Source organism: Polyodon spathula, chromosome 5 (genome assembly GCF_017654505.1).
Source record: "Polyodon spathula isolate WHYD16114869_AA chromosome 5, ASM1765450v1, whole genome shotgun sequence".
Taxonomy (NCBI): Eukaryota; Metazoa; Chordata; class Actinopteri; order Acipenseriformes; family Polyodontidae; genus Polyodon; species Polyodon spathula.
Window position 1 is genome coordinate 30,657,771 of NC_054538.1, and position 25,478 is coordinate 30,683,248.

At 39.5% G+C, this 25,478-nt stretch overlaps 1 protein-coding gene across 5 annotated transcripts in view; it reads right to left on the reverse strand.

The window, feature by feature from the left end:
* The window catches only part of LOC121315828 (SAM and SH3 domain-containing protein 1-like), a 356,703-nt gene extending 332,003 nt beyond the window's left edge, over positions 1 to 24,700 (reverse strand). For 3 of the 5 annotated variants that reach the window (XM_041250299.1, XM_041250298.1, XM_041250297.1), the window contains exon 1: positions 22,817 to 24,700. In XM_041250299.1, the coding sequence (XP_041106233.1) occupies positions 22,817 to 23,317 (501 nt within the window). In that variant the 5' untranslated portion in view covers positions 23,318 to 24,700. The remainder of the gene's footprint in view (positions 1 to 22,816) is intronic. The other 2 variants (XM_041250302.1, XM_041250306.1) reach the window with 2 other exon arrangements.
* Positions 24,701 to 25,478: the final 778 nt, after the last annotated feature.

Below are 25,478 nucleotides of genomic sequence, written 5' to 3' on the forward strand. Positions count from 1 at the left end.
TTAGCTTGATAGGGGGTTTCATATGATGTCATCAACTGTACTTATAGTCCCAACAAAGCTATTATCTTAGAGTGGGGATTAACCTTGGAGCTAAATTAAAGTTGTATGTAATTGTGCCTCTAAAGTGAGTCAAACTGTCCCAACTGGAAACATACATTCACAGAAGACAAGCGTTGAACTGACAGCAGAACTAGCAGAAGGCACAGGTGTCGTTGTCCATCCATCAGCAGTCCAAAGCACCTTTGACCATTGTTCCATAGTCCAATTTCTGTGTTCTTGTGCATATTTTAGCCTTTTTTAATCTTGTTCCACTTTAAGAGGTATTGTTACTGCAACACATCCTTTAAGTCTTGATTTCAAGAGTGACTGTTGATTTGATGGACAATGACACCTGTGCCTTCTGCCAGTTCTGTTGTCAGTTCAACACCTGTCTTCTTTGTGTTCCTTAACGATATTACCTTCAAGTATTGCTCATCCTTATTAGATGAGATTATATATATATATATATATATATATATATATATATATATATATATATATATATACACACACACACATACATACATATATATATATATATATATATATATATATATATATATATATATATATATATATATATATATATATACACATATACACACACACACACACACACACAGAGAGAGCTCTGGAAAAAATTGAGAGACCACTGAAAAATTATCAGTTTCTCTGGTTTTACTATTTATAGGTATGTGTTTGGGTAAAATGAACATTTTTGTTTTATTCTATAAACTACTGACAACATTTCTCCCAAATTCCAAATAAAAATATTGTCATTTAGAGCATTTATTTGCAGAAAATGACAACTGGTCAAAATAACAAAAAAAGATGCAGTGTTGTCAGACTTCGAATAGTGCAAAGAAAATAAGTTCATATTCATTTTTAAACAACACAATACTAATGTTTTAACTTAGGAAGAGTTCAGAAATCAATATTTGGTGGAAGAACCCTGATTTTCAAGCACATCTTTCATGCGTCTTGGCATGCTCTCCACCAGTCTTTCACATTGACGTTGGGTGATTTTATGCCACTCCTGGCGCAAAAATTCAAGCAGCTGGGCTTTGTTTGATGGCTTGTGACCATTCATAAAGCTCAAATTTATGCAAGGGTATTCTCCCCTAATATTTACGAAAACATAAGTTTTAAATTTTAATGTATTCTAATTTACCAGAAGTGTCATAAGTAGCAACGATTACATTTTCTGCATTATCACATTGCCTTGAAAAGGGGTGAGAGTTACAAATGCAGATGTGGCAGTGACATAAAAAAATCAAGTGAAGTCTTAAGCCCAAGTCAATATCTACAGTCAGTACCATAGGATACGTTAACAGACACAAAAAAACAGATGGGGCAGCATCAGCTTTATGGCTCATGTGAAGATCTGCAGTACTAATAGGACAGCACTTCACACGCCACAGGATGATGCTGGCAGATGCTGGATGTGGAATTATTGATCAATCCAGCACTGAACCCAGCACCCCTCTGATGACAGGCTAGTGCTTCATCTATAGGGCAATGAGCTCTGCTACCCTGGGGTGCCCAGCTTCTTATCAATCATAATGAGGAGCTTGCAATACCTATTATGACAGGCATTTCCTTAAGATTAAATGCAATTTGGCCACAGAAAGCAGCAGCACACAGTATACAGTGCACAGGGAGACTTCAGATCAAGAAACAGGAGCATGAAAAGAATTATTTTGCTTCTGAGGTTTCATATGCTGTAAAAAAAATAATAAATAAATAAATAAATTGAAATCAGAAAGTAAAATGATATTTAACCACATCTGTGGAGAGAGTGTCTTAATATCCTCTAAAACCCATCTGTCATGGACCAATACATAAGCAATTCCTAGAGCCCTTCAAGCTTCATTTAACCACTGCAACATTGAGGAGCTTCAAACTCAAAATGAAACTAAAATGCACACTCTTTTAAAGGTTGTGGTGTCATAAACATGCAGTTTAAGGTTTTTCTTAAACAAATTGTATGTTTACGACAGTGGCTTACCTTTTAAACGGAAAACATTTTGTGACCGAGATAATTCCAACAATCACAATCTAGATGAATAATGTGCTAAACTGTCTCAGATTAGTAATTACGTGTATGACAACTCTGTGTATAATTAATGGAACTACTACATTTATATTTATAAAAAGTATTATATGTTGGAAATATTCAATACGTTCTGCCTTAAAAATAAAGCTTAGATCCCAGTAAAAAGAAACTCTGGGCTTTAGGGCCTCATTCACTAAACGGTGGTAAATGATCAGAATTATCGTGTGGCAGGGGGAAGCCACACCCCACGTAAAAATGAAGCAGCTGTCACTCTATTCACTAAGCTAATTATATGCACAAATAAAGCAAGCTAAATGATTAATTTGCAAGTTGTCATTGATTACAGAATTATGCACAAGGTTAACACACACTTCATTATAGTATAGTCAGCACTCACATATCCGACCCTGTAAAATGTTGACCAGTGACGGTTGAAAGAGTCTGATGCATATCTGATTAATTCAGAACGATATGACTCTGAAAATACCACTTGCCAAAAGAGACTGTGGACACGTGGACTGTAATACAGTACATACTTTTAAATCCGGTACGTATTGTAGCAGTATATAAAATTCCCCATTAACGACCCAACAGAAAAATGTAATCAATATGTTACCCATGCACAGAACTGTGGAAAACATAAAAAAGCAATGCAAAAAGTTTCCAGAATTAAAACAGTATCCAAAGTCAGTATTCAAAATTGCAGAATATAGTGCTCGTTAGGGCCCTAATGTAATAGTTCACTTGCAAATGAAAATGCACAAAAACAACTAAAGAGCACAGATTTAAAAAAAATAAAAATACATCGCCGTATCTAAAACTGTTCAATGAGAAACTTTTACATTACAGTAGCTGGTCTTGTTGACATTGTTGTTGCTGCATTTTCATCAGGTGAAACTCAAGCAAGCACTGTGTAACTGCACACTAAAGAATTGATTTGCGCATGTGAGAAAAAAAACGCAGGCTGTGACGGATTATCAAATAAATTGTAACATTGAAGAGATAGAATTTGTATCAAAAAACTGGCGACGGAAATCGCATGTGACAGGCAAGTGCGTTAATTTGTTACATATAGGTGAGGTGTCGTGGGCTAGTCAACGAAACACAGAGGATGGAAGGTGTCCACTTGAAGACCCCAGAGATGTACCCTACTTAGCTCAATCCAGACGGTTGTCATGCTGATGCGCTAAGGAGACCGCACTGGGTTGATCCCCGGAGCCAGCATCGCAGCCGTTGTGTGTGCTGATGCGCTGGGGAGGCAAAATGAGCTGATCCCTGGAGAACAGCATTACACTTCAGCAATCAATACCAGACAGAAGGATATCTACATCATCAGATGGAAAACAATGCAAATGAATGGAGATGCAGATGTATCACATTAGTTTACTGCAAAGCTACGTCTTAGTTGGTGCTTATCTTGGTGTGAGCGGAGTTCAAATCAGCATGAAGTTCAACATCTACTCTGATGTAATGGAAATCATGAACATCTGGACACATCCAGTGACTGCTGTGAATACTGCAGCTGGCAACAAGGGAAAGACCTTGTGACAGCATGGAGAGACAGCGGACAGAAGGAAATAGACCCCACTGGGGCTGCCAAGGGTTAGCTACCCTGGTCGGCAATATCCAGCTCTTTGTTTTCAAACATAAACAGGATGCTGGAGACAACTGCCCAAGGCTTCTAAGAAATTAAAGAGAAAAATACCCCTCGAGTCTGCGAGAGCAGGGGTGGAAGATGACTCAACGTTGGAGAACACGGTTAACGATTTAGGAACGAAAACGGATATGAGAATGGAGAGCACTTCACAAAAGAGTAGTTCAAGATCTGCAGTTAGCGTATGTGGCTGGAGCAAGGCAACAACAGTCTAGGGTATGAAGATTCATCAAGGGAGAACGAAAGGCTTGAGGCAGAAGGGACAAGGGCCTCGCATTGATCAGTACTTCTTACGAAGTCAATCAAGGCAGTCAAATGAAATCCAGCGATAGGAAGCAAACCATAGTTCACAGGATATCAGCACCCCTGTCATAGACGTGAGGAGGACCTGCGTGGATACAAATAGTGATGAACCTAATGATCCTTGCGAACCTGGTCAGACAAACCAGCGTAAGAGAGAAAAGAACCTCAACGGGCCTGTGAGAAAACTGCGAGGGACACAGTAAACACAGATCTCTGTATTACTTTGGAAAGGTTAATTGGAACAGTTGAAAAGAAGCTGGATAAATTTGGGGACATTATATAAGCATATGGAAGTGAGAGGGTCGGAATTGTAAAAAGGAAGGAAAAAGTACAAACTATTCCTGGAAAGTCTAGACAGCAGCAGAAGATTGAACGCTTAGTTAGAGAAAGGAGGCAGTTGAGGAAGCAATGGAGAAAAGCAGAACAAAATCAGAAGGAGGGACTCCATTTGTTACAAAGGTTCATAAAAGATCAGCTTGCAACACTGTGCAGAGCTGAGCGCCTACAGAAACGCTACAAAAAGAGCGTTCGAGAACTAACTTTTATAAAGATCAATTCAAATTTGTAAAGAAGACATTCACCAGTCAGAAAAATGGCACACTAAAATCATCTAAGTTTGAGCTGGAGAGATATTTGGAGGAAACAGAAACAGATTCAAAAAAGGCAGGAGCCTATGTCAATTCCTTCAGACATCCCACCTCTATCAATCCACCCGAATACCAAATGGACGACTGTGCACCTAAGTGGAAAGAAGTAAAGCAAGCTGTGAAAAAAGCAAGAGCATCATCATCTCCAGGGCCTAATGAAGTTCCATACAGAGTGTACAAGAGTGCTTCTGGAGTTCTACGAATCCTGTGGAAATTGATGAAAGTGACATGGGAAAAACAGGTTGTACCAAGAGCATTGTACCGAGCAGGTGGAGTCTTTATACCAAAAGAAAAGGATTCTACAAGCATCGGTCAGTTTCGTCCTACTTCCCTTTTAAACGTAGATTTTAATCAGCATTATTGCACAGAGATTGTCAACCTACCTATTAAAGAACTGCTTCATTGACACTTCAGTACAAAAAGCAGGCATTCCAGGTTTCCCAGGATGCTTAGAACACATCAGCGTAATCTGGCAACAAATTCAATCAGCAAAAAAGGAGAGGAAGCAGCTCCATGTGACATTCCTGGATTTGGCTAATGCATATGGTTCAGTGCCACATGAACTTCTTTGGGCAGCATATGATTTTTTCAGCACACCGATGACAATAAAAAATTTAGTGAAAGCCTACTTTGGAGATTGGCAATTTAGTTTTTCAACTTCAGAATTCAGCACTAAATGGCAATGCCTAGAAGTTGGAATAATGGCAGGATGTACCATTTCTCCACTGGCTTTTACCATGGCAATGGAAGTAATTATTAGGGTATCAAATGGGTAGTTGGAGGAGAGCTCTTGGCTTCTGGAATACGACTACCACCAATTCGAGCATACATGGATGACATGACAACAACGACTACAACCGTAGCCTGCACTAATCGGTTATTGGGCAAATTAACCAATAACATTGAATGGGCATGAACGCAATTCAAGCCCACTAAATCAAGGAGCATCTCTATAATGAAAGGCAAAGTAGTACATAAAAGGTTCTACATTAATGGTGAGGCAAGACCAACGGTGTCCGTGAAGCCAGTGAAAAATTTAGGGAGATGGTACAACGGGGATCTAAAGGGCACAGTTCGTGCGGGAGAAGTCAGGCAACAAGCAGTGGAAGGGTTGAAGAGCACAGACAGCAGCACTTTACCAGGCAAACTGAAACTCTGCCAAGACTGCCAAGACTGCTGTGGCCATTGACTGTGCACAAAGTTTCCTTGACAACAGTTGAGAAGCTGGAAGCTTTAATCAGTTCATAGTCAGGAAATGGTTGGGATTTCTACGCTGCCTCAGTAGAGTGGGACTTTATGGTAAAGGAATACTGCAGCTACCAATCTCTGCTCTAACTGAGGAGTTTAAGTGCGCCAAAGTCCAACTGGAAATGACATTAGTAGATTCACAAGACAAATGCGTAAGGGTGGCAGCACCTGTGTTGAAAACTGGAAGAAAATGGATGGCAAAGAAAGCTGTGGAAGCTGCTAAGGCTGCCCTTCAAATTGGAGATATTATGGGGCAAGTTCAGCATGGAAAAGGAGGTTTTGGTCTTAGTTCAGCTCCTCCTACATGGCACAAGGCAACCCCAGCTCAACGGAGGAAGCTGGTAGTCAATGAGGTGCAAAAGCAGGAGGAAAGGACCAGGTGTGTAAAGGCCATTTCCAAGGCCAAGCAGGGAGAATGGATGAGATGGGAGAGTGTGGAACAACGCAAGATCGTCTGGCAAGAGCAGGATCAGTTTCCTCATTAGATCAGCATATGATGTTCTCCCATCACCACAGAACCTAAACCTCTGGGTGGGTGAGGATCCCTCATGTCCTTTCTGTTCATCACCTGCAATATTAAGGCACATTTTGACAGGATGTAAGGTGGGTCTTAGCCAAGGACAGTTTACTTGGCGCCATGACCATGTGCTGTGATGTTTGGCCTTAGCATTGGAAGACAAGCGTAACCTGGCCAATAAGTTGCCATCAGTTCCATCAAAACATTAAACACAAAAGACAATATTCCTCCGTCCAGGAGTGCAACCACCAAGAAAAAGCGTTAAAACCAAGCTTCGCCCAGGACAACTGGAAGCTGCTAGACTGGAAGATGCTGGCAGGCTTATTTTTCTACCTCAGAGTGCCACCACTAACCTTCCACCAGACATTGTCTTGTGGTCTGGATCAGCATGCCTTGTTCATCTGGTAGAGTTAACAGTGCTATGGGAAGATGCTGTGGATGAGGCGTATGAGAGGAAGAAACTTCGGTATGCTCAACTAGCTGCTGAAGCGGAACAGCAAGGATGGAGAGTCCGAGTTTTCCGAGTAGAGGTGGGTTGTCGAGGATTTGTGGCACAGTCTACAACCCGGTTTCTCAGAGACGTCAGGTTCAGTGCCCAAGAGTTGCGTCGCACAGTGAAGAACTTATCTGAAGCAGCAGAAAGGAGCAGCATCTCAAGCACAATAGAAAGAAAGCAACGCTGATGTACATGTAAGTAGGCTGGGCTGAGCTGAGTGGAGGGGGGATGATGCTGGGATGCCAGAATCACTGTTGAGCCCTCTTGAGGTGTCGTGGGCTAGTCAACGAAACACAGAGGATGGAAGGTGCCCACTTGAAGACCCCAGAGATGTACCCTACTTAGCTCAATCCAGACGGCTGTCATGCTGATGCACTGGGGAGACCGCACTGGGTTGATCCCCGGAGACAGCATCGCAGCCGTTGTGTGTGCTGATGCGCTGGGGAGGCAAAATGAGCTGATCCCTGGAGACCAGCATTACACTTCAGCAATCAATACTAGACAGAAGGATATCTACATCATCAGATGGAAAACAACGCAAAAGAATAGAGATGCAGATAGATCACATTAGTTTACTGCAAAGCTACGTCTTAGTTGGTGCTTATCTTGGCGAGAGCCGAGTTCAAATCAGCATGAAGTTCAACATCTACTCTCCTGTAATGGAAATCTTTATATTATATACACACACACACACACACACACACACACACACACACACACATATATATATATATATATATATATATATATAATAATTTAAATTGATTTGTTTCTTAATACAAGGATAGTAAAATGCAACTGACATGTATCGGAGTGTTGTATATCTGAGTGCTGATTACATACAAGGGTGGTAAGTGCTCCTTTGCCCCCGCTAACATGGCACTCCTGTATGACATTGGTATTTAAATGCATGATGCAAGGCATCGCCTCTATTTGTTCTGTCTGTCTTGTACATTGAATTATAACACAAATAATTGTGGATGACAAGTTCTCTCACCACTCTTCCCACTGGCCATGTTGTGTGCCTCCTCGGTGTCCTGTACAGGGGGGTCATCACCAATGTTTGCATCACTTTTCCCTGGTAGTGCATTGTTGACAGCTCTGTTACGTAAAATGCAGCATGCAACAATGAGTGCATACACTTTCCAAGGGTTATACTGTAGCACACCTCCAGATCTATCTAAACATCTGAAGCAACTTATTAACACTCCAAATGTAGGTTCAAAACATGGCTACACCATGTGTGCTCTATTGTACCGAATCTTTGCCTGCGTTCTGGGGTCTGGCAACGGTGTAAGCAGCCAGGGTCTGAACCTGTAACCAGCATCACCTATGACAACATTAACAAAGTTACCAAATTGCCCATGCTTCCTATCAGCGCACCATGAAAAATGTATTATAAATTACTTACCAAGAAGCCAACCAGCTCCATATACAACTGCCTCATAATGTTCATATATCCCGGACTGTCTGAGGATGTGTGAGTCGTATGCCAGGATTGGTGGCAATCACATCAAGTATCCTCAGTTTTGCATCACATACCATTTCTACATTAATGGAGTTGTAAAGCTTCCTATTATGAAAGATATATTCTATATACTTGGGTGGTGACAATGCGACGTGGGTGCAATTAATAGCCCCCAATACATTTGAAAAACCAGACACTTCGTAAAAGGCCACTTTTATGTCATATAGCATCTGTCTCTCTGGAATACTATATATACTTCCCGGTGCGTTTCTACAGGGCATTCAGTACCTGCTGTAAACACCGGGAAAACGTGGGTAGTGATGTCCCACCAATTGCAGACACAGTTGTCTGAAATGATCAAGATGCTAAATAATGTAGTGTGCTGCACAACAATTTCACTAGACCTGGCATTGCATAACTCCTATCTGTAAGTGGCTCTACATCAGATTTGATCTCCTCAGATAAGGCTAATATGGTAAGGCTGTGCCCAATCTGTATCTAGTTATTAACTCCTCTTCACACTGCCCTAGTGATCCCTGCCTGGTCTGAAATACTCTCTCTGACTCTTGTGCTCTCATTTGCGCTCCTCTTCTGGTTCTGTAACAGAGTACCACCTCCATGTTTCCCACACACTGCACTACTAGTGGTCTGCCCTATTTATTTTGTGATTTAGTAATTACCCTGCCTGGTTTCAATAAATCTGTACTTTTAATACAAGTTGAGACACCTAGTAAAGTTAGCACCCTTAAGTGAATATAATTTGCATATCAAATACCGCCCTTGCGGTATTTTGTGATGTAATTTGCATGCATTTCCACCCATTAACATTATTCATTATACTTAAATGACTCAAACGCTGTACTTTCTCACGTACTAGGTTGCCTGCCACTAGTTTGTGAATACAGCAGATGTACAAAGCATGCAGGAAAGGGCTTACCGCTGTTTAGTGAATGAGGCTACAAAAGCAGATTCTGACATGATCATAACACTCCACCATTCATCTGGAAACTGATCTGTAATTTAATACAATAGTAATCTAAAGAATGTTTTATTTTGTAAGAAATTGACAAAACATTGTGACGGAGAGCGAATGAATCCGAATCACCAATCTCCCTCTCGTCTGGTGAGGACACTGTACAACAGGAGCTGCGGGCTTCCTACTGAATGCCTGGGCAGTTCATCCCGGGGACAGTCGGGAGCCGGCCATTCAGGAAGAGGGCAGCATTACGGTACCTGGAGTCATCGCCCTAGTACTGTGAGCGAAGTTTCAGTCATGAATTGGAGGAGACGTGATTGAACTAGCTATCGGAGGGGGCGGGGCTTAGGGTACTTTAGGGGGACGTGATGCCGTAATCGGCTCCTTTTGTTGTGGTTAATGGGAGGAGACAAGGACGGAACCTTGAATGAAGCGTGGGTTCATTGAGAAGTGTTGTGTTTGTTTTGCCAGACGGCTGACACGAAGCTGGAGCTGCAGCGAGAAGCCCGGACCTGAACGCGCACGAGCACCAGCACTCAGAGCACCGCACCTGCACCAGAGCACCCAGTCTGGAGACGTGTTTTGTGTTTATTATTTCGGGACTGCAACCCCTTTGTTTTGTAGCTGGTAATACCCATTGCTGGGTAGAGCCAGCTTTATTATTTGAGTCCAGTTTTCGCTGGCAATACCCATTGCTGGGTAGAGCCAGCTTTATTATTTGAAACCCGGTTTAAAGGGCATTAAAGAAACCTGAACGGTAAACTTTGTGTTTGTCCTTTGTTGGAGCACCTCAAATCACCTATACACCGGAGCACTACAAACCACTTTGCCACAGAGTGACATTCCCATTAAGCCAATTATACTCGCAGAGGTAGTAAAATAGCCAATCAAATAGCACGCAGGATCCTTTTCCTCACACACAAGACACATAATTTGGATTAGGATAGCGACGCAAAGGCTTGTTTAAACTATTTATTTTACAGAAGATTCCAAAATCGTTAGCCAGACGATTATTTGTTCAATGAATAATTTTGACTGCAAGGCAATATGTCTGATTTGCAGTGCAATGGTTACAGTTACGAAAGATTGTAACATACAACTTCACTGTGACACGCCACACAAAGCAACGTATTTTGAGTTTACTGGAAATGAAAGAAGCTTTGGAGTCAACAAAACGTTTTTATGAAAAGTGCTGTGGATGCCATGAACAACACAACCACAGGAAAGGACTTTTTTTTTTTTTTAAACTTCCAAGAAGCCATGGAAAGTGCAGAATTACCTTGGAAGAAAGTAACTGGGATTAAAACAGAGGGTGGACCATATGACTGGACAAAAGAGTTGACTGGCTAGCTGCAACAAAAATAAAAGAAAGACATGCAGAAGACACAATTTTCTTACAACAGGCATTATGTGGAAAAGTTGCAGAATTAGAGTTATTATCAAGTGTGCCAGAAAAGAAGTGCCAAGAGTCCAGACAGACGTCATAAAAAGGTACATTTCATAGTGGCACTGTTTACTATTTCACATTTTTCACAGCTTGTCAGTCTTTTAGTGACTATTAAAAGCCTTATATTTTGGAATACAAGTTAAATATTGAGACAAATATTGTGTTTTTTTTGTTAGTGTTCTACGAAAGCTGTTTCTGGTTATATCAGCCTATTTCTGTACTGTAAAATACTTTAAATTTAAAGTGACCCTTTACCCTTTAAAGTGAGGGTAATATGTTTTAAGTAGTATATTTGAGTATATTGGCCTACATACAATTTATACAGATATTTTCACATACACTACGATATTTTATATTATATATATATCGAACTGCACACCACTAGTTTCAGTCCAGAAAAAACAGCGTGCCTGTCGATTAATAAAGCCTGGTTCCCATACACACTAATAAATGATCACTTTAATGCGCGCACTAAAATGAACAGCCTTTAGTGAATACCATGTTAATACACCTCCTCTCATTATTCTGAGCAGGATGCTCATTTAAATACATTAACATACAAATCACATATTATGCCCACTACTTCACGCAATAATGAATCAAATTGTAATAGTAAATACAGAAATCATTAACGTGCACAATAACTGCAATTATCGGCACCATAACGTTTAGCTCCCTTTCGTAAATGAGGCCCATGGTACGGAGATAATGCACAGAATGTGACTCTAATGAATGAGGAAATCAGAAAAGAAAACAATAAAATGCTGACAATTTCCCCTTCAAGAAAAAATGCACAGTATTATAAAGAAATGTTATCTTAACAGATTGGGGGCAATGTAATGTAATACGCAGTGGTGGGTCTCACCATGTAATTTTATTGTATTTATTTAGAAGTCAGTACATTACCCCAGAGGGAAAACACCAGCAGGATTAATATAATTAAAGGGCAGCAGTATTCAGATTCACAGCTCTTTACATTATTGAATAGACCTAGATGTGGTTTTTTTAATTCTGCTAACCCTCCATGTGTAGGTCATTTTATCTAGAAGCAAGTCTTACGTTCCCATGACTCGTGATCCAGGAGTTGTCTGTCTAAGACCTTTTTCATCCTTCAACCCTTTTTACAATACTGTAAAGTCATTGATGCTATCTCAAATATATCACGAAAAGATGTAATATGGATCCACTTACTGGTGCTCTTTTCTTTTGTTGCAGATAAATGTTGCACTAAAACTAAAACAGTAGTCAAATATTGGTACGGCAACAAGACCAGGTACATAGTCTGTAATAAGCTAAAGTTCAGGGAAGCAGTAGAAATATTCCTGAATAGTGACAACATTGGCTCATTTGTCATTGCATGCCTTTGAATTCACATGCTTTAGAGAAATTTTTTTGTTTTGTTTTTGTATTTCCCCCCCCCCCACCCCCATGTTGATGAATGTGCGAATTAACCTTACCTTAACGTTGATGCTACCTACCTTTACACTGAATTGTCATTATTAAATTGTGTCACGGATATAGCCATTTAAGATGACTACCACGTGTCAAAATATTATGCTTTAATGTATGAAACTAAACATGTCAGCAATGCATCTCAAGTGACACACTGTATATATCTGAATTGTCAATGAGAGACAGAAAATATGTATTGATAACTAAATGACTGTTAGTTGAAGAATAGCACAGTGTACTTAACTATCATGCAGCTGAAGAGATAAAAGACAGTATTTCTAAAGATTTTCCAGTGTCTTACTTGTAATGCATAGTAGCACAAAGCACTTTAAAACCAGGCAGCGCTCTGACCTGCCAAATCCAATACGTCTAAAGAGCAGTGCTAGTAACTCATCTGTGAACTGTGGTCCAAACAGCACTGTAGGGATGGACAGAGATCATATACTTGGCCTTTACAAGAACAGTTTAAAAACTCCAGTTCAATAGTTTATTTCTTTTTTTTTCTTCTCCAGAAATGCAATGCACAATCAAAGTTTATTAAACCGACTTTTGTGAATCTAAGCGATTTATTTTATAGACAAAAAAAACAAAAAAAAAACAGGGCACACTGCACTGAATGGTTCTGCAAGGAGTTTTACTAATAATTTCAGTAACAATTTACAATAGTTGACTTATGTATAGCAATTTAAACTTCAGCAAATTGGGAAACATTTTGACTAACTATAGACAAACTGTATACCAGGTTCCAGATGTTTTGTGGACCGCTTTTTAAAAGAAAATCACCTTGGAGACAAAGACTTTCAATAAGTTTCACTTTATAAATTCAAGAAATAGATTCAATATTATATATTAAAAAGTTACCATTAAGAGGCCGATGTGCATGGCTTTTATTGCCTTGCCAGAATAACTCATTAACTCTGCTCCCTCTTTATTGCAGCGTGCTCTTACATTTCAAGGACAGAGAAAGACAAACAGTCTTTATTACTCTTACCCAGTCAATGCGCCTCAGTTGCAGCTCTTTGATTGTAATTCTCACACTTGCAGTCCTTCTGAAGAGAAACTGCTGAAGTGGAGCCAATTCAAGGCGGCACTGTACAGTTTTACTTGTGCAACAAAGCTCTGGCTTTGTGCTAAAGGCAAATCTTGTTTCCGTTTTCACTTTAAGTGTCAACGCTTTAGCTGCAAACGGAGCCCTTTTCTAAAGAGTTAACTCTTTTGGGAGTTAATGATGTGTTTTGGTATTCTTTTCCCCAGTAATCTGGAAAAAAAACCTGTGGTCCCTGCAGACTGGTACTTCACTTCAACATGAGCTCAAGCAGTCAGACCAGGGGAGGGAAACATTCCAGAGACAAAACAACAGTGAAAAAAAAACAAATGAGTTATTGTGCTGAAACAAAAAGCACTTTGCATAAACTCATGCATTTCTTCGCAGCCCTTGCCCCAAGGCTTTAACGATGAGACTAAGGGACTCACACAAGAATATGAGGAATTCTATACTCTGAACATTTTTCTATTATAAAACAAAGCACGGGGATAGGAATGGAGCTGAAACCACATTTAATTTTAGTGGCCATACAATGAAAAATAATTAATTTAAAACAAAGTTAACACATTAAATGAGGATATGACACATTGACGCTATATTCTGGTTTTAATCTGTCTAGGGACAATAGTAAATAAGTATGACAAAATACAGTACATAAATCCTGGTGTGAGTGACTGGTCATAAAAACAAAATACATGCAGTGTCTCAAAAAATGTAATTACAAAGGTTTTTAAAGAGCCCTTAGACAGCATATATTCCACCTGTCCCATGATAATCAAACCTAAAGTGCTACTGCTCACTTCCTGGAGGCCATGCACTGGAAAACATCGACAAGGCATCTAACTGTAGAATCGAATCCTCCTTGACTGAACACTGAGTGGTGCGTAAACTTGTCGTCAAGATCAAAATAGAAAACTTAGTGAAAAGCTTGTTGAGTAATCCGTTTAGTGCAAGAGACTTTGCAACAAAAACAGAAGGCCAAAATTAAAATTGCAAGTAGTAAGTACTTACAGAAAAGCAGGAAAAGAGTTGTGAATGGATCTGTGGTATTTTGGTTATTGAATCGCTGTTAGTAGCCTACATTATAAGAAAATGTTTTATCTGTAATCTAAAAGTTGTTGCTTGCCTTGCTAAAAAGTCATTGAACGCCACTGTAGTTTTGTCAAGTAAAACACCAGTACGTGTGTAGCCTATGCAGGCACCAGAATCATCACTTCTGAACAGTCTTAATTAACATAAACAAGGCTTACACTATGACAGATTGGGGGGAATTAGGCAAAACCCAACAATCCTATTATATACTGTAGAATATTAATGTACAGTATTACTCCATATGACATTCAACCAGTGTCACTTTATTAACCCCAGTGGCCTTGCCCTTTAATGAGCCACAAACTGAAGATGACTTCCTTCCATAGATGACCTCAACCCCACCCCATTTAGTCGTTGTTTGGGCTACATTAGCGATAAACAGGCCACGCTTCACAAAATACAAAGCCATGACTGGTAAGTTTTCCTTTCATGTGATGTGCAGCGAGAGTGACTAAATCTTCAGAGAAATGTAGCAGCTATTGCAGCAGATTTCTCCATTTAACCATATTTACCAAACAGATTTTTTGGATTTTTTCCTGCATATCAACATGAAGTATTAGGATTTCCTTGAGCCTAAAGGACAAATGTACCCACATAAACCCTACAAGACTTAGATCAGATCATAAGCATTGTCCCGCTTTATTAATATGAACATTAATGCACAGACGTTCAACAGCTCCTCTAGAGCTCAGTCCATTACTACTTAATGGAACTGCAATCGTGGTTACAGACGCTCGCTGATTTAATGGGAATCCAGTTTGTAATGCACAGTATTCACTAATCTGAAACATTCTGTCTGCCACCAAAGACGACACAAAGACATATGCACAGATAGATAACCATGAACTTTGTAAAAAGCAGGTTAAGCCTAGAGGGAGCCATAACTGGGGGAGTTTGCAGCCTTGAGATGGTAAGCAGTAGCAGGTTACTGTGTAAACACTCTATTCCAGTGCTCTAAACAGAGCCTGTGGCATCACTGCTGTCTAATACAGTACCACTAACTCGCCCAAATCAATTTACTGCAAGGGTTTTACTGCAAGGGTTTTAAAGAAAATCTTTATGCAGCGTTCCAATAACCTGTCCAAGCCTTCCACACTTGGTGACAATCATCCTGCAACCCTAACTGCACTGCTTTTATCTGATACAGCCTGCTCTTATTCTGGGTTTAGATTATTGTGTACATTGATAGGTGTTTTTCAATCAATGTCACACTCCTTTGCAGCTGTCCTGAAGTAGCTTCTGACTGCACTCTACCATTCTAACACAATGACGCTTAATGTTTCAGCTGCTGTTGCATCCTGGGATATACTCATAGCTCACTAATATGCTAATTTCCCATCCTCTGATTAATATCCTCTTCTACATAAACAAAGCCAAGAGCTCTGGGCCTTACACATTGCAGTCCGTCGCATGACACATCGCACAGTTCAGCATGTCAAGTGACCACTCCATGTAGAGCAACTGGTCTGCAGGTCCCTTAAACTGTGCAAAATGACAATTGTACAGCATCATGTAAAAATGGGCTGTACCAACCACACTAGCTTTGACATGGACCCCACAGAACATGCATGAAAGACAACTAACCAAAGCAAAGCAGACCAAGCCTTTAACTGGCAGGACTTTAATGAGTGCAGACCCTTACTGATTCCATATCTAGGCAAGGCCACAGATGCAGTGGAACCCCCTAAAGCAGTGTGTAAATTGACCTTTTCCAGTTCTATACCATCTGCAACCGCCACAGTAAACGCATGTCACCAAATTGAAACTGGGGATGTTCAAATGATTCTGACTGGGAAAAGCATGAGGTTATACAGTGGCTTGCGAAAGTATTGACCCCCCTTGGCATTTTTCCTATTTTGTTGCCTTACAACCTGGAATTAAAATGGATTTTTATTTGGATTTCATGTAATGGACATACACAAAATAGTCCAAATTGGTGAAGTGAAATGAAAAAAAATAACTTGTTTAAAAGAATTCTGAAAAAATAAATAACCGAAAAGTGGTGCGTGCATATGTATTTACCCCCTTTGCTATTAAGCCTCTAAATAAGATCTGGTGCAACCAATTACCTTCAGAAGTCACATAATTAGTTAAATAAAGTCCACCTGTGTGCAATCTAAGTGTCACATGATCTGTCACATAATCTCAGTATATATACACCTGTTCTGAAAGGCCCCAGAGTCTGCAACACCACTAAGCAAGGGGCACCACCAAGCAAGCGGCACCATGAAGACCAAGGAGCTCTCCAAACAGGTCAGGGACAAAGTTGTGGAGAAGTACAGATCAGGGTTGGGTTATAAAAAAATATCCGAAACTTTGAACATCCCATGGAGCACCATTAAAGCCATTATTAAAAAATGGAAAGAATATGGCACCACAACAAACCTGGCAAGAGAGAGCCGTCCACCAAAACTCACGGACCAGGCAAGGAGGGCATTAATCAGAGAGGCAACAAAGAGACCAAAGATAACCCTGAAGGAGCTGCAAAGCTCCACAGCAGAGATTGGAGTATCTGTCCATAGGACCACTTTAAGCCGTACACTCCACAGAGCTGGGCTTTACGGAAGAGTGGCCAGAAAAAAGCTATTGCTTAAAGAAAAAAATAAGCAAACACATTTGGTGTTCGCCAAAAGGCATGTGGGAGACTCCCCAAACTCTGGTCAGATGAGATAAAATTGAGCTTTTCGGCCATCAAGGAAAACGCTATGTCTGGCGCAAACCCAACACCTCTCATCACCCCGAGAACACCATCCCCACACTGAAGCACGGTGGTGGCAGCATCATGCTGTGGGGATGTTTTTTATCGGCAGGGACTGGGAAACTGGTCAGAATTGAAGGAATGATGGATGGCGCTAAATACAGGGAAATTCTTGAGGGAAACCTGTTTCAGTCTTCCAGAGATTTGAGACTGGGAAGGAGGTTCACCTTCCAGCAGGACAATGACCCTAAGCATACTGCTAAAGCAACACTCGAGTGGTTTAAGGGGAAACATTTAAATGTCTTGGAATGGCCTAGTCAAAGCCCAGACCTCAATCCAATTGAGAATCTGTGGTAAGACTTAAAGATTGCTGTACATCAGCGGAACCCATCCAACTTGAAGGAGCTGGAGCAGTTTTGCTTTGAAGAATGGGCAAAAATCCCAGTGGCTAGATGTGCCAAGCTTATAGATACATACCCCAAGAGACTTGCAGCTATAATTGCTGCAAAAGGTGGCAAAAAGTTATGCACGCTCAAGTTTTCTGTTTTTTTTGTCTTATTTCTTGTTTGTTTCACAATAAAAAATATTTTGCATCTTCAAAGTGGTAGGCATGTTGTGTAAATCAAATGATACAAACCCCTCAAAAATCAATTTTAATTCCAGGTTGTAAGGCAACAAAATAGGAAAAATGCCAAGGGGGGTCAATACTTTTGCAAGCCACTGTATGATGTGAAGGAGAGTGGTCGTATCATCACCTAGTCTGGAGAACCAGAAACAACACACATCCCATGTCATAGCTAAGAGATGTATACTGCTTGCATGTCTTTAAATGCCAAATCCCTGGTATCAGAACTAGGGGTGCACGATAATACCAATATACTGGTATATGGCGATATTCATCAGGCAATACAATAACCGGTATTTGAACAACAATACCAGTATTTTTGGTTAAACTGATTCAAGGAAACGTATACTGGAAAATGACGGCTATTATATCGCGAGATAATCACTTCCTGCAAGAACTCATAATGCGGGCAGCGCGAACATAAAAGAAAATATGGTAGAAGCACACAGAGATTTTGAGCTGCTTAAATTCTGCAAAGCAAAGTCACATGTCAGGAATCATTTCCTAATTAAAAAAAAGAATATGATGGAAGGTACCACCAACCTTACAACAGTGGTATAGTCCTATAACTTAAGTATCGGAACGTCAATTACAATATTGATTTTTATAAAAGAAATTATATGAATTCACATTTTATTTTTACTTTGAACTTGAAGTAACATGTCTCGCATGCGGCTTTTAGGCTACTCCCCCTTGATCAGTACTGACAGATTGGCGTTTCCAAATTTGGCTTGCTTTGAAAGCATCTAGTGGTTAAATGTTGTCTTTGGTGGTTTGGTTATTTTTATCTATTTTTATCATGCATGTTTTTTTTCTATTCCTTTCAATTATGAGGTCATCTCCAGTGCAGAACTTCAATCACCACAATGCCCTGTATAGTAGATCCTGTCTTTTTTCTGGAGCTCTGCACCCAATAAAATTAAGAATTACACAAAAAACTCAGTTATTTGTTATTCGTCACCAATTTAAGAACGGTATCAGTGCAATTTTAATGGCTTTTACGTGTATTTTTAAAGACTATCTGCTGACAGTTCTGGACAATGTAATTTTACACTGCATTCTGAATATCTTTTTCTCCCGCTGGACCTCAATAGCTTTCAAACCAGCACTGTTTTTTTCTACTTTACAAATTGGTAGCTCATGCACGTACTTCACAGGATCGAACAAAAATTAGTTACTGGGCATTTCATACTGTATGAGAGTTTAAAGTCATTGTCGTATTACATTCTAATACTTTAAATTCCATTAAAAAAAAAATACAAAAAGCAGGTTTATATATGTAGATTTATTTTGTTAGCAAAAAAATCAACATCTGCATCATCCGGTGTTGAATTCCAATATGTATCTCAATACAGATCCTCAGTCCCAATACCCACCCCTAATCAGAACCCTTTTGTGGTTGGGCTGATTGCCACAGTGGTGTTTTATGTACCGTGAATAGTTAGTTGATGTCTTGTGTGCTTCAGTACCTGTAATTGTATGCTGTCTCTGACTGACAAGCTCTTTAACGCAGATCTGCACCAAAAGAGAAAAGAACACTTAATAGTGAACAGGCACAGCAATTTGCTTGTCTGATTTTCTGAGCGTTGTAGCTGTGAATTTAGAGGCTGAATCCAGGCTGACTTTAAATGTACACACAGCCCAGGAGGATAGGTAGTGCTGGGCCAAATCCTTAAATGTAAATACATAAATACTGTATTCTAACCAGATATATTTTAAAGCATTTAACCCTTCTGTGTTACCAGGTTTTATAATGCATAAACTGAAATGTAAAAAGAACACCTTCTAATGGAGGTATTTGGCAGTGGTGTAGTGATAAAAAAAATAAATACTGGATAAACGTCCGTTTGGTAGAGTTGAACAGATAGAATGAACAGATAAATATGAACAGATACATTGTTATTGGTCCTCAGACAACCAGAGCCACCCAAAACAGTGGTGCACTTCATGTGAACAGTTCTGCAAGCATCCTTCCATGGGCTAGGATGAAGGCTACTGGCACCGCCCTGCAGGTCCAGTGTGCCTAACAGAACATTAACAACCAATCAAAGAACACAAAGTCCAGTGGCCACGCCCCCCTGTTCGTGCCACAGTTCTGACAAAGAATTATCAGCTGTCATTGCGCACAGCACAACACAGATGTTCAGCGTTAAAATAGCTTGTCTTTAACCCAGGATTTGCACAAGACAGGGGAGTAGAAAGGAGTAAACTCTGTATCCCTTATACGAGAAGTGGGTAAACGCTATGATTGCCCAAACAAAAAGTGGGTAAACACCGGTGTATACCCTCGACTACACCACTGGTATTTGGGTATTTTTGGTCAAAGGATATTACTACAATGTAGCCTTATCAGGCCCAATTTAAGCACTTTCACTTGTGGGTTATTTAAAGATTAAAGGTAATAATTCAAAGGGAGTATATGTATATGGAATGAGAGTCTACTGTTCCTTCATTCCCCTCTAGTTCTTTTTATACCAAAGACAATACAAATGTGCAAAACATCATTAGAAGAATCTGCTAAACCAAAACAAGTTGGGAGGGCTGCAATTTGGCTAATTATGATGCTGTGCAATTATGTATACTAAGAACATCAGTAGTTTGCAATGCAGTTGCCAGGGAGGCGGGGAGGATACAAGTACATATATCCAATTTGGGAAATCTGTGTCAGCCAACAGTTTGCATGTGATGTAAGTGTTCTGTAATGGGATACTTTAATACTTTGATGCCACTTTTCGAAAGCAAACCATGGACCTTAATGTATAACAGTCTGTATCACAAAACTAAAACACAAAGCAAGGGCCAGCGCCATCTAGTGATCTGCCATTTCCGAATCAAGTTTATTTACTTTTGATGGCAATACACAGCAGTGAACTAGGTGATCTAGTTCACAGCAGAGATCTAGCCTGAGTTACATAACCCTTTGGCAGGCAACCCTGACTGAACAGTAGCTAATATACTGTGTGAAAACACGTAAAGTAAACATCATAATAAATAAAAAAATAAATAAAAGCACAAAATATTTCTATATGCAATAAAAACCACTCATTGCAAATATTACAAAAACAGAAAATGGAATTTGCAGCCATTTACTCCTTAAGACTTACCTTGATACAGTAAGTATTGCAACTGGCAGATCTTTGTTGGTAAGCTTGCATAGCATCTGACTTGCACCATGTCTGGTTGCTGTCAGTGGTAATCTTTCATCTTCCAGGTGAATTCACAAAAAACGTTAATACTGTAAGTGAGGCAGACAGTTCCAATACAAAGACTGATAAACACAAGTAAAGATGGCTGAAACTACTGTTTGCAATATTGTAGAGATCACATCAAGTGAAATAAACTCACTTGCACGTACAGTATATGAAATGGCTAAACATATTAAGGTTTTTGAAAGGCCACCCTTCAAAAATATTGGTTTGCTGTGACCGAAGTAGGTAGTTAGGTAGGAGATTTTGCATATTGTTTCAGTTCCACAAAGACGTACAAGCTGAACAATTGGCAGGTATAAATATAATGTTTTCTGTTTCAGTTTTATTGAAAATATTTGGGCTGGTGTGAAAATGATTGATTTTGGAAGATACAAGAAGTCTGTCTCAGGGCTCTCATAAATACAAAGGGCCGACTACATTAGTATTTGTCAGACACATATTCTCCTGCTGCGTGACTATCAGTATGCATCTGGCTAACAGACTGTAAGAAAATTACTTGTACTGGTCAATAGTGCCTTTTGTTTAATTATTTGACAAAGCAATTGGTGTAAGAAAAGCAGCCCTGTGGGGATCCATCTGTAAACCTCACAACTCTCGACTACACTGGACTATACAGCAGCCAATTGTACCAGTACATGCATCACCTTGTACTTGCACTGAACTGCTCCATGCCTTCCTGTATTCTACTAATGATCTTAATTAAAACGACTTCTTGTATCTTGTATTTGACTTTACAATTATAGGTATCCGTACTAACGTTTTTTGTAATTGCTCTTATTGAAATCATTCTCATCCATTCACATTCATCATACTTGCTATGTGCTCATACTGGTCTTTACTCATATAAGCAAATAGTTTTTATATAAGTTAACTGCTCTTAGTCAAACCCAGTCTTACATGTAATTATTTACTGTATTCTCTACTTTTTGCTCTTCTTTGAATTTGATCTTTTGCTACTGTACTCTACAACTGCTCTTATCTATAAAATGTGATATTCTGTAATGTGACACTTCTATTTTGTAATGTGATACTTTGTACTGATATTTTGCAACAATTGTAAGTCGGCCTAGATAGGAGGGTCTGCTATTAAATAAATAAATAAATACTGTAATAGTAATCCATTAAATCTGGTCTTATTGTTCACTGATGAAAGTGATGTTGACCAGTTGCTGTACACATCTGCAGGTTAAGTGTCTGTCAAAAGCGTCCCTGTTGGGCTCAATTTCAGGGACAATCACATATCAGAAATAGCAGGATCTTCACGTCAGCGCCTTTTGACAGTCACTGACAGTACCGTGTAATTTTAAACAAGTTCTGACAATAGCTCAATTAAGAAACAACATGATAAATCAAACCGAGATGGTGTGCCTACTAAACGCAGGGAACATGACTTAACCCTAATTTGTGCATAGTCAACCTGTCATTCACGTTTGAATCAATATTATGCTGATCTCTGCGGCAGATATTAAGTAGTAAAATCAGATATTTAACTAAAATGTGTAGATGAATTAGCAGGGCCTGAGGTGCAATACTTCAGGAAACAAGTTTGACTTTTAATAAGAATTATGCTGCCTTTTTGCTTTTTTTAAAAATGTGTGAACCGAATTCAACTTTAGCTACGTAATTTTAAAAAGTGCTTACAATGAAGGGTTGCCTTAGGCAACCACACTTTTTTTAAGACACCAAACGTTGTCATTACAATTTAATATTAGTTTTCACGTTGAAAATGTTAAACATAATTTAAATTTAATAAATTCGATCTTTTTTGTTGTTGTATGAAGTAAAATAAAACATGACAGAACTGAAAATGTATTAATAAGACTGACTAATCCATGGATTCCTACCTTGTTAGAATATGGTGGTTTACTGAGGTTTATTCCATCTCTGATCAGTTTATCTCTGATCATGATCTTCAGCTTCAGTTTGGGGTAAGTGACCAGCTCTTTGGAAGTACTAAGCTGTTGGTTCCTGCTTGTACCCCGATATCCAGGGTTCCTCCCGACCTTCGCGACGCTGGGTTCAGTCCTAGATTTGCCCCCCCTCACTTTGGACTCGCACTGATCTATCTTGTGGCAGGTGTAGATTCCCGGAGTGGGGGGTATCTCGGGTTCCAGGGTAAAGTACAGTCCTGTAGCTGTCTCTTTCTCCTCTTCTTTTAACCTCTTCACTGCATCGTGAATTTTATTCCTGTGATGAGGCAGGAAGACCCCGATAGCATCCAGGTCAGGGTCCCCAATTTGTTTACACACTTCCAAATCATCATAGCCGTTATCCACAAATGATTCTACGTACTGACAGAGGTGGAGAGTCTTCAGCCACTCGTACACAATATTGGTACTCATCATAGCAAATAAAATGTCTGCAATGCAGAACTAAGGTTTTATTAACTATTGTAATGTTTTTTTTTTCTTTCCTTTTAAAATGATCTTATCGCAAGATTGATTTGTAAGTAGATTGATTTGGATATTTCAAAAAAGAATACATTGCGTTTTCCCGCTTAGCTTTTGCCTGGGGACAATATGTTGCCTAATTCGTATCCATCACCTTTTGCTTTTTCTCTCATTGACTTTTAAACTTTGTTTAATCTCCATAATCAAATTCAGCAACTGATAATAAATTCCAAATGCAATTTGAAATGGTACATAGGGTATATTCCCACTGTCAAAAACAGCCTTGCGACCAAGATAGTTTAAAGGATAAGGAGTTCTGAGCATTTAGCATTACATACAGATGTTCAGGTTAAATTCGGGTAATCCAAGTTATTGACAGCTAAGGATTAGCAACAATACACGCCAACAACAACACGGGAATCAACAATTGGAACAGTCCTGCTTTTCCAAAATAGTGTGCGTATACATAGGGTCGCAGTTCATTCATATAAACCATCTTTGAAAAAAGCTTTCCTCAGCACCAAATGTATTTTTCGTTTGCAACAAAACACCTGGTCGATGTTGCCGTTTTTTTTTTGTTTTTTTTTTGTTTTTGTTTAAATAGCCTTTCCTCTCTGTATGCGATTACAGATCAGTGTTAATAACATCTTCCATACATAAATAATGTGTTTTTCTAAATGGCTTAACTCGTCCACTCACGGTTGCTTTGTTTTAGTAAACTCACATTTCAGGTCCCGTCGCTGTTTTAGGCTGCAAATACCAATGTTGTCAGAGGTCTGAAGTTGCACGCCTTTTCAGATTTCCTCTATCTTCGGGGCTGATTCGGTTTTTTGTCCACTCCCCTTTTCTTTTGCTTAATTTCAGGAAGACAGTGTTATTCCCCAGTTCACCATAAATGAATGCTCTTGTCTCTTTGCTCGATTGTTATTTGTACCCCGCTTGTTTGTTGTTTTGTAGCTAAAAGCTCCAGGAATTAACTCCGCTGCTGCGATAACTCGTTCCACATTGGGAGCTGCAAATACCAAACTCATTTCTAGGGTAGACAGAATTATCCAGGCTGTACAACGTTTCCCCTTTTCGTGGTCGTTTTTCAGCGTTTTTAACTTGTTTGCTTCGTTTTGTATAACATTTGAGTTTGTTCTGATAATGCACACTTTTATTCAATCCAAACAGTATTGCTCAGTCCACCGAGTTCATTCATTTTCGCGCAATATAAACTTTTGCACAGTACAAACACAAGCAGTCTTCTTGTGTTTTCCTTAGCTTCAGAATTTCAACAGTGAAGACTGTATTGGTTTGTGAACCGTGAACCGGCTCGCCCTTGCCCTCTTTCTATTCTGAAGTTGCTTGCTCTCAGCTCCACTACACTCTCCCAGCTGCTCTGTGTGCTGAACTCCACGGAATCCTGGAGGTTATACTCTTTCGCCCCCTCTCTGCAACTGTGAAAACTACACCCACACCAAACACCGTTCCAGTTGTTCCGGAGATAGAACTGGGTGTGTGAGCAGATTGGAATCGTAAATTATATATAACATTAATATTGCTTACAGTTAAGGTCAGGTGGGTGTAATTTAATTTGTTTATGTAAAAAGTCTACCCCTTTACTTTTTTTTGTTATTGATGTCTGTTCATGAATATAAATTAACTCTAGTTGTATCCTTGTTTTCAAGCTCATCGCGTGACAGTATAGACTGTATAGATTGGAATTGGTAGGCTACTGTAATTTCAGTAGTGACACAAACATGGCACTTTATGTCTTCTTTCAGAAGGAACACAATGGAAAAGGAGGTTTTATGATTTAAAATTCTGAAAGTTGTTATACTGTACCCTAAACTGCCACACAACTGTGAAAGTTAGCATATTGATTATATACCCAGAACTGCCACATTCACCTAGTTTGAAAACAGAACACCCTTTACATCTATGGCTATCCCTCCCCTGTAGTCACGTGATCACTGACTTCAGATGACAACACTGCGAAATAAGACTTTTAGATTTTCAGTAAGTAAATGATGTGGCTTGTCTTTTCACATCCATTAGAAGGATGGCAGAAAACTTTCATCTGCCCAGAACAAAGTGATAAAAGAGGTACAGCGACCGTTAACTGAGTTTCTGG